Consider the following 10,919-nt stretch of genomic DNA (forward strand, 5'->3'; position numbering starts at 1 on the left):
TTAAGAAGAACGAGTATAAAACAAAAGATAAGGAGTTTTTAAATCTTGATTGAAATCTTCATTTGGAAACTTTTGATGATGATCTTTAATGATCGTATCATCAAAATAAATCCATTCATCTGTGATTTGTTGTTTGATTGAAACAGTATAATGTCCTCCAGATGCCATTAAACCATGATGATAAACAACTATCAAAACGCAAAAAAGAAGCAAAAAAAACCAAAAAAGTTTCTTTTTCTGAAATAAAAATTATGAGAGGAGGTAATGACAAACCAGCAAAAAGTTTATAAGACACTTCTTCATTCCTTTGAGCTGGACCTCTAACCGATGCAGGAATCTTTAAAAAATTACCAAACTTGATGGATTTTGAATTTTTCTTAACTTCACCTTCAAAATATCCAAACCTTTTTAAATGTAAAATAAAGACTGGAGGAAAGGATTCAATAAAGATTTGTTTGGTAGCTGATGATTTGATTCCATTCTTGTTCATCATATCAGAGATGATTTCAGGTGTTGAAAAATTCAATAAGGCTTCTTCGATGGTTTTGATGTTGGGTGATTCAATGGATAGTTGTAACATGTTATTCGGTTCGAATGTTACCGAATCTTTTTGTTTTGGTTTGTGTAGGATCGAACGTGTGTTGAAGCCAAAGATTGAAGTGAGAGGTGATAGAATACTATCGGTCTGTTTACACAAAACGCACAAAATGTGACATTAAGATTTGAACAGGGTTTTATGGATCAGAAGAGTGATTCAAAGACTTACTGATCTAGTAACTGAAGGCCGTCCCTTTGAACCTACTTCCATCCATCCATCAGATGATGAGTTAGGCTGATCGAGCTCATTAGCAGGTGGCTTGAGATGATTATCCTTATTAGTTGTATTCGTAGCAGCATCAGCAAGCTGTTGACGTAAACGGATAGGTCCATCATGTCGATCGATGGCTGTTAATAATTCTTCATGTAGAGTATCTAAGAAGAAACACAAAAACTCTTGTGCATCTTCTTGTTGACCACCCTGAATAGAAATCAAAAAAAGTCGTAAATGATGAGAATACGAAAAAAAAGATGATCGAATCAAACTTACCCTCATGGCATCAAATCTAGAATTACCCTTGGTAGCAATCCAAACAGATTCAGCAATAAAAGGTTCACCAATTTTCTTAAGATGTGTAGGAAGATGATAACGCAAAACGTTTGAAGTTTTAGGATCTTTGATCGGTTCAAGTTCAGATAAAGGAATTGATTCGAATTCGTTTATAAAACCAATCATAGCATCTAATAGAGGAGTTTGTGATTTGAAATCATGTGAAGTATATAAATTTAAATGTTTCAATAAGTTATAGAATGGTACGCAATAAACCAAGACCTGTAAGATCTAGATAGAGGTGTTCAACATTATCATTAGTGATCTTTCTTAATCTATTGCTAAAGTAGATAAGTAGGACTGTGTTGAGACTAACCGCATTGGCAAAGCAAATGTTACCATTGTTGATCAAACCTCTAGGAACGATAAACGGAACATGTTTCGAGTTCTTGATAGCTTGAAGACGTTCGGACAGTAATATTGATGATGACTTGAGATCGCCCATGTCGGATTCAAGTAATCGAGCAGAAGACTGAAGGTTGTTGCTAGTAGGATTTGTTGTTTTAGCTTGATCGGAAGAAGTAGAATTAGATGGTAAAACTGTTTGACTTGACTTAGATGTTCCAGTTCGAAGTAAATCGGCCCATGATTTCGGTTTGGCAGGAATTGGATTTGTGACAACTGGGGTTGAAGTTTTGTTAGATTGGATCGAAGGTGATGGTGGAGAAGGTGGAGAAGGTGAAGAAGCAAGACTAGATTGATCATTTGATATATTCTTTTCAGGAGTATTATCAACTTGAGTTGGAATTGAATTTGGTGAAGAAGTTGAAGAAGACGAAGTTGTGATTTGAGTTGAAGATGATTGATGATTAAGCTGTTTCGATGAAGATAAAGTGATCGAAGAAGAAGTTGAAGAAGATGAAGATGATAAACATCGATTGATGATTGAAGTCGATCGAACGGTACCAAGATGAGAAGAATGATTGGAAAGCCAAGATGCAAAACAAACTCCAGGTGTGTCTAATAGATGATCAGCATGTCTGATTTGAGTTTTGATTTTATTTGGATTCCTTTTTGAGATTGATGATGAATGAGTTTGATTGATTTGTTGTTGTTGAGATTCATTTGAAGCTATACAAGAGAAGTTTAAAAAAGTCCATAGTTAGTTTTAATGAATGAACATCACTTTTGAAGATCAAAGACAAACCTTGATGTTGATGTTGTGAATGACCAAAATGGTATAAAGGTGATATTGAATCAGAAGGTGTTGTTGTTGATTGATTTGTGGTTGTGGTTGTTGTTGTTGTTGAAGTTAAGAATGAACGTGGTATAGATGGACCAGCTATAGGATTGATGGATGGATTCGAATGAGTTTCTACTAAGATCATCTTGAATGTGAATCTGAATGAGATGGGTTTCTTATTCTGGTTGGTTTGTTGGTTTGTTTTGTCTGTTTCCTTGGTTGGTTCTTGGTTGTTGGTGGTTGGTGATTGGTTGTTGTGGTAAGTTGTGGAGTGACTAATTGTGAATTTGCAATTTTTCTTTAATCTGATCCGATTCCGATCCCTGTACTACCCTTCGATCATCAGGGCTATCGGAGCGGTCGGGTCAAAACTTAAATTATACAGTTACATACAAAAAACACAGCCTGCGACTTTGAGGCATGTGAATGCTGACCCAGAGTTCAAAAATGGTAATCCTTGTGGGTGCGATGTCTTGTCTGGAGGATGAAGAATTCGCATCTTTCTCATCGTTGATGGCGACGCACAGGTCAGGAATCAATTTAGCAATTTCTCCTGAAGCTATACACCTTGCTGGTATATGATATTTTCAAGGATATGCTTGGAAATTGGAAGGTCTCAAGGAATAAAATTTATCACAGCGGCCTCGCTATTACAACATTTCCCTATTATCCATAACTTTTTACAAATTCAAGAGGGTACAGGTTTGGGGAAGTGCCTGACCTGGTCTTTGGTTCAGCTAACCAGCAGTTGGTTTTCTGGAACCACAAAGTTAAGCTGAGGTCCTTTCATGGATGGTAGAACCACCTGTGTTATGGTGGTCTGGGTCACGTTGCGCACAACTCAACTGGTAATGCTGTGTTGCACTGCTCTCTTGGTGTTGCTTCTAAAACTATCAAGATAGATGATTCAAAAAACCTGGAATCCAACAAAAAGATCAAATGGACACCCATTGCCAATGTTCACCGGCTGGACCTTTTATCTATCCTCAGACATCATACTTACCAAGCAGCCTTTCCACTTGCAAAGCACAACATTGGAAGATACCTTGACCATTTCCTCAAACAAGCTGGCAATCCAAGTAGGACCATTCACTGGAAAGATGCACCAGACTACAACACAACAATCTGGCTCAATTTATTTCTCTTGTCTCTCCTGAATTCACTTTGAAGACTGGTCCCACAAAGAATTTGACAGAGTCCAGGGCAAACATCTCTTTGGCAAAGTCGGCCGGCTGGGAGAAGACATCCCAACCCTCTCATCTAGCCAGCCCAAAGCCTCCCTATCTTCTTGGTCAAAGCCAAAATCAAAGCCAGCACCAAAAGCATCACACTTCTGGATCAATTTTCTGTACAGCATTAAGGGTTCTAGAACTTGGAATAAGAGCAATCAGTCTTGTGATAAGTCAAACACTGATGGGTGCAAGAAATCAGATGATGACTGCAACAGAAGGCATTGTTTTCATGAAGGAGTAAGACTACAAAGCACCAATGACATCACACATCCTTTTTGATTGAAATTCATCTCTCTTTGACACAGCCACACAAAGAGGGCCTCTTGAGCTAATGTTAAGGGTGACAAGTTTCTTAGGAGCAGCTTCAGGGTACATGATTTGAAAGATTTTCAAATCATCACTCAATCTCAAATCTCTCATGATCTGTTCACCAAAACAATTAAAATTAATCCAAAAAACACCCATCATCCAAGATTCAACCAAAAAAAAAACCAAGATGATAAATAAAAAACCCAACCTCAAATAAATAAATAAAAGATAATTTCAAACAAACAAAAGAAAAAGAAAGAAAGAAGATGCACATGTGAATAAAAGAAAAAAGGGATAGGAATCATTAACCTATACAAAATGGTTTACATCAAACATTTTTCTATCAAAGCAATTTCAAAAGTACCACAAAACACACACACACACAGATTAGCTTCCAAGTCTAATAAAAACAAAACCTAATTAATGATGAAAGAATGAAATGATTGTTCATTTTGAATCATTCAAAAGTATTCAAATACATTATTCATTATTAGAAGTGAAGAATCCAAAGAAAAAACTTCAAGTTTATAACCCATACCATTTTCTGCAAACGAATCAAACCACACACACACACGAACAATTAGTATTCCACACTTCTGTTAAGAAAGAGGATGAAGAGAAATCAGATTGGGTTTGTAGGATTGAAACTTAACTGAGCATTAAGTCCGAATACATTATCTAAGGCTTCACCTTCTAAACCAAGTTCTGAAAGACATTCTCTGAATAATTCAAATTGACATTCATAATAATTCGATTTCAATCTTGAATTGATTTTTTCTTCTTTTTCTTCATTATCATCAAACAATGAACCAAATCCTGATAAACGTGATTCAGAAAACAAACAAAAAAGTAAACTTTTCTTTTTATCATTATTTTACAAGCGAGAGAGAAAGAGAGACAAACCAGGAAAATCACTTGAATACATAATTCGATGATCACCAAATGCTTCAAGGATCGGTTCAAGATAAAACTTCATACGTTTCTTAATTTCTTTCCAAGCCAAATCACTTTCTTCTTTACCATTATTAGAATGATGATCAACAACATCATCTTTAATTTCATTGACTTCTTCAGTAGAAGTATAAGGTTTAGGTGCAGCAGTGTAACCTGATGCATGATAAGGTCTTCGACATCGATCATAATAAGTTGAGGCTCCTTTGGCTAATTCTAGATCGATTAAGAGTGGTAAACCTGATAATTTGATACTTAGGTTTGAGAATAATGAAAGTGAGAAGAGGTGGGATAGAATTGATGAATATGAAGCTGAACTTGGTACAACTGAATGAGAGGTGACCATATGTGGTTTACCTATCAAACCAATTTCAAAACGTTTTCATTTAGCCATTTGATCGATGCAACTTAAGATTGGTAACTCAAATTGACTTACCCATTTCACAAATTGAAAATTTAGTTTCTTTACCAAGCTCTTGATCATTCCTAACAGCTGAAACACATTCTAAGATTTCTTCTAAAACACTTGGAGCTGATCTATCTAAATTACCTTCAACTAAAAATTCAACACTTAAACCTTTTTCACCTAACGTTTTTAAAGATTCGATTAGTTTTGGATTAGTTAATGAAGTTCGATCTGAATGATTTGTGGATTGAATTGAATATGAACATCCTAATAATCTTCGGGTTGGATTTGATTTCATCACATCTTGGATCTCGTTTAAATATTCGATCAATACTTCTGATCCTTCGTTTAATGGTGCCCATATGATTTCTCCTAATGCCGGACTGATTTCAATCGAACCTAAATCGAATGCTTTCCTTGAATCGAAAAAAAAACTTTAGATGATTTCTTCGATCTCGGTCTTCACATCAAAGGTTTTCAAATCAAACTTACAATTTCTTATCTTGATCCAAAGTTGAGGTTTGATCATGAACAAAGATAAAACCAAGAAAAGGTGAAACCGATTGAGATTTCTTTAAATTCAAACTCGAAGTAGATTGTGATAAAGGTCCGATAGATTCCACTTCAGGTGAATTCGATTGAAATTCAATAAATGATTTCCTCAACGTTAAAATCGAATCAGACCAATCTTTTTTAAACTCTTGATGATCTTCATTCTCTTGATGTTTAACATGAGAATCTATGATGAAGATTGGTTTGTTTCTTTTGTTTGGAATTGATGAGATTGATAAGTTTGGTGGAGTGATGGGTGAGAATGCTGAGATGGGTAAACTAGGTGGCGTTTTCTTTGGCATGATGGTCGATCTGGTTTGATGATTTGATTAAATTCTTGGGTTTCTCTTGAAGTTTAAGATCTGACTTTGATCAAACGCTCAGCATTAAACTTGAAATGAATTTTTGTCTTGTTTTGATGGAATTCAATTCAAGCCAGGTGGGTAAATACCAATATAAGGTTCAATTTAAATATCCTTTCAATTAACCATTTAACCATTCAAGACCATTCACCATTCGATTGAATAGTTATGTACAACGAATGACTAAATTTTTGCATTTTAAGACTAATCAATCAATCACAAAGGAGAATACTACAAAGGGAACCAATGGGTCTACAATCCTCTCAGAGTTTCATTGGAGCTGGAGTGCCGCATGTCTTTAAGTCTGAATCAGAGTCACGGTCACCAGTGTCACTGCGGCCGCGTGTGTACCACGTGACTCTGAGTAATCACGCAGCGGGGGATGCACACCGCACTCCAGCTTGACTCTTGAGTGACATTACAAAGCCTCCCAGAGTTTGATAGCTGGTTGATTTTCTCAAAGTATCTCTGATCAACATATGTCTTGACATACATATTTGTAATGAGAAATGAGGACAGGCAGAAAACAATCAGTCTTATCTCATGCTGTAACTGAAATCTTGTGGTTTTGCCACTTTTGAGGAGCATGCTTTACAAGTATGTAAAACATTTTGGGTTTTCATGCCACTCCAAAGGTGGAACCCATATAATGTTTTTGTATGATTGTCCTGTGAGACTTCAAGAACTGGTAGTACCTGCATCAACCTAAGGACCATCTATGACTCTAGCAGTGTCCCCTTAAGCACTGTTTTGCTGGGTAGTGAGACCACACTCCACAAGTAAATTATTTGCAGTTTTCATCAGCCAAAGAGTTGAACCTGCATTCTATTCTTAGAGCATCATTATCTTCAATCAAAAAACAATGGCAGTCCTTGCACCAGCCACAAGTATGTAAGCATGACCCCTGCTTGCTTGGGAGAAGGGACCACCAGAAATTTACCCCAAGGACTGTTCAAAGATGGTCCCTGGCTTACAAACCACTCCCTTCATGCCAAGGATTTCAATGTATATCCTCAGACCTTCCCCTGCCACCAAAAATCAGGGGATTACCAAATTACCTGAGTGTCTCCATCCATGATTCTCTTAATAGGCAAGCTTCAGTCAACTATATACTTTTGTATACTATTTTCAGAAAATATGATTGCCTATTGTTGTTTATGAGTGGTTATTGAGTCACAATCCTCTTGGTCTGCCCTTAATATCACAGCATTCCTCAAGAAAAATTGAGCATTTTCATACCTCAGGCTGGCTTCTGCCCCGCTGGATTTGGTATGAGGTGAGGAGCTGAGATATAGTGCTCAAAATCAAGACTGGCATAGCACCTGGTATTCTTTCAAAACCTGATAACAGGGGCAAGTTTCCACTTCCTTGGGTTCTGACTGAAGTTTTAAAATTCAATCATTGTCAGCTATCCAAAACTGTTCAGATTTTTTTGTACCATTGAATCTCAAAGCGGTATGAGATTTCCAATGACTTATTTGTTGATTTTTAATTTGAAGTAAAATTGTTCACTGGTAGGTTGGGTGGCACACAGTCATGTGAGAGAGGAAAAAACAAAAACAGGAAATTTTACAGGTGTGAGCCAGATTTTTCAGATTTCATGACAAAAAAGCAACAAAAGACAAGAAAAAACTTCAAAAGTCACTGATCATGAGCTGTCAGTCTCAGCATCCATGTCAGCTGTGCCATAGACCCATCAATGAGACTGATACACATGGATTGGGTGATTGGAGTTTGTTGCTTGTTTTTGCTGATCACCATTAATATGATTGACTAATGCAAAACACATCAGAAAAAGTGTGAATGACTTGTAGCATATGATAATTACATGTACTTCATCTATATTCCATCAATGTGTTAAAATAACACCATATTGTGAGCAGTGAACAAGAGGATCTCAGTTTTTCAAATAAAGCTTTTTGTTCCCTTATTGATCAACAAGCATGATTTGCTTTGCAATATCCTAAGACAGAAAAGAAGGAGATTGTTCATGATGATCAGCAGTCAAGAAATGAAAACCAAATAATTTACAAGGTTACTCACCTTTCATTATGAAACACCAATACATTCAAATGTAATTCAGCTCACAAGGAAACTTAGCTGGGAACATACATAGACAACAAGCCTCCCCAAAAGTCATTTTCTAAGTGGCTTCTGCTGAACAAAGGCCAATTACATTGAAAGTATTTTGGAAGTACAGCAGTCAATTTCATTGTGATCATCTGGTAACTTGGGCATCTTGTCTGTAAAGCTTTCAGGAAAGGAATCCTAAGATTGCTTGGGGAGAGATGTAGCTCAAGAAATTACATCCTTTGCTTCCCCTGACTATTTGTGTACTGCACATTGATAAGCAAGGAATTTTGAGCCTTGAGACATCTTTGAATTGGGGGATGGAAAGACCATGGATTGGGTCTGGCCTTGCAAGTGTGTAGGGATGTTTGGATCATCAAGAGGCATTTATTTGTATTGATGTCAACCCTGCTTGCCTCCAGGATTGAGATTCATCTTCTGAACTCAAAGTGCCACAGTCCAAAAGACTTGTGAGCCAAAGAACAGTTGAATATAAAGAGGGCCTGAGCATTGGGGTGGAGAGTTTTGGTAAATCCAAACAACTTCTTTATCAGAGAAGCCTAACACTGATTCAATAATCTTGTCAAGATGACATCCATTGTACTTTTTCAGACAAAGACAGAGGCTGGTGATCTTTTCAAGATGCTTGCGCTGGTATAGACAAACATCAGGTTGTTTTTGTCCAGTGTAATAGATGCACTTCTTGAATGGTTTTCAACCCATGCAAAGCTGATGTATCCATTGATTTAACATCATATACACAACATGATCTTGAAAGTCAGGCAAATCAGGCAAAATCTGAGTGTTGATGATATAACAAGCCTGGTATAAGCAAGCCTGATGGACTGGTCTTTAAGATACAAATAAAAAAAAGTGATGGGCATTGGTCAGTATCTTCTCTACCCGGTCGCAACTGTATATTTACAAAGATGAGTTACATTTCTGGGCAGTTATTGAGTCAGTGATATATTTACAGAAATCAAAGTTGCCATGCATTGAGAGGTGATTTATTGATGTAACAAGGCCATCAGGAATCAGGCACTTCTGGGAATGGATGTGCTTGGCTTGAGAGCTGCATGAGAAGTTCCACTTGTGAATTCTGGGTTTGGATTACAATCTTGGAGAGATGAGCTGTGTACAAGTTGCAAATATGATTCAACTTTTGATGATCAAGGGTTATAGAGGTTCAGCTGCCAGTTGTGGTAGTTGAAGTCTTGCAGTTCACCAAGTATGTCAAAGTAGTGGTTAGGTAGTGAGATGGTGGTTCATGTGATTTGCAATAGATGGAAGCTTCTTCAATAGCCTCATCAAGTTGAGTCCAGGCAATTGATGTTGTCTTTTTCAAAGGGGATCTTGACAACTTTTTCAGGTCCAACTTTAGGGAATTGAGAGTGTACTGGCATAGGATCGATACATGGTGAAGGTGCTTTGAGCGGAATGTTTGATCAGGAGAGAAGCTTTCTTCAAGATTTCTATCAAAGTCTGAGTTAAGAGATCAAAGAGTTATGAATGAATTTTGGCCACTTGGAAGGTCCACAATATTTGGAGCACTGCCTCTGTGCCTTCTGAGACCTCTTGAGTTGCATAGTCAATAAGAAGAAGATATTAATTTGAGTTGATTCAATGTTGTGTTGCTTTAATCAGACTGATGATGGGTCTCAACTGCGGTTGAGACCAATCAAAAGTTGCAAGGAAATAGCTGCTTGAGTCTGGTCAAGTTTCCAGAGCCCTTGTTGCTATGATCTTGATTGATAAATAGTTGAGTGAATGGGTTGATGGGCGAATAAAGCAATGAGGTAGCAGATTGATGAAGCCATATCACTGTAAAATTCATGAATTTTTGAAATTTCAAAATTGACCTGGCCCCACTCAAAAACAAAAAACATAATCTGGTGCTACACCAGTCTTGAGGTTGAGCACTATGGCTTGCCTGAGGCAACATACCAAAAGTACAGGAGCCGGAGATCCCTGACCCCATGACAATTGGGGTTCATGCTGAACCACAAGAAAGACACACAATTGGGTTTTCTTGTAATATGTTTTGAACATGATTACTCTTTTGTCATTATTGCCATTCAAAATTTGTTATTGGGTGATCAATTGTTTTGAATTTTGACTTGAATAAGTGAAGACTTTTTGTTAAAAATTGAGAGCAAGAGAAAAAACAAAAGTAGAATGAGTCCATGATTGGTTGCTTTGGGCCAGCTTCATTCCCTGCATATAATGCATCCAAGTCACTTGTGCTAGATCTGATGTGGGTGGAAACATTTTTGGTTTTTCTAATTCTGCATCAACACAAAACATGTTGATGGATCATTTCAAAATAAAAACAAGTCTGAGCTACCAAGTATTGATCATCCTAAGAGCTTTGTATGTGTACAATGTCTTCAAAGGATCTTTAGATAAGAAATGCAACACACAACATAGAAACCTAAACTACAACATAAACTGAATAGGAAGAAAGAAAACAAGATGATTGCACAAAAAAGGTAAAGTGTAAGAAATAAATCAAATCAAGAATTCAAAAGCGTGTCAATTACAAGGCTGATCTAAATAAACTGGATCACTCAAAGGTCTAGAGAAGAAAGCTTAATGTCCAAGTTTTCTGATAGCAGAAGCTTTTACATTCAAAGGTGGAAGAAGTTCAGTCTCGTGCACATTGTCAAGTTCATCGATTGGTCCAATCTGAGAAGTAACTCGTTTAATC

General features: G+C 36.9%; 2 protein-coding genes across 2 annotated transcripts; both read right to left on the reverse strand.

Annotated features, from left to right (window-relative positions):
- Positions 1-2,475, reverse strand: MELLADRAFT_123259 (ubiquitin C-terminal hydrolase; the record flags this gene model as incomplete). The annotated part of the gene is made up of 6 exons (XM_007413406.1): positions 1-188; positions 274-685; positions 767-1,018; positions 1,088-1,378; positions 1,464-2,218; positions 2,295-2,475. The coding sequence occupies 6 exons, from the start codon at positions 2,473-2,475 to the stop codon at positions 1-3; spliced, it is 2,079 nt and encodes a 692-aa protein (XP_007413468.1).
- Positions 2,476-3,977: 1,502 nt separating this feature from the next.
- MELLADRAFT_56941 (uncharacterized protein) lies at positions 3,978-6,196 on the reverse strand (the record flags this gene model as incomplete). Its single annotated transcript, XM_007413405.1, has 5 exons — positions 3,978-4,415; positions 4,525-4,687; positions 4,775-5,179; positions 5,259-5,644; positions 5,721-6,196. 5 exons carry the CDS (start codon positions 6,080-6,082, stop codon positions 4,397-4,399), a joined length of 1,335 nt encoding a protein of 444 aa, XP_007413467.1.
- Positions 6,197-10,919: the final 4,723 nt, after the last annotated feature.

The sequence above is a fragment of the Melampsora larici-populina genome, assembly GCF_000204055.1.
Source record: "Melampsora larici-populina 98AG31 unplaced genomic scaffold MELLAscaffold_36, whole genome shotgun sequence".
Taxonomy (NCBI): Eukaryota; Fungi; Basidiomycota; class Pucciniomycetes; order Pucciniales; family Melampsoraceae; genus Melampsora; species Melampsora laricis-populina.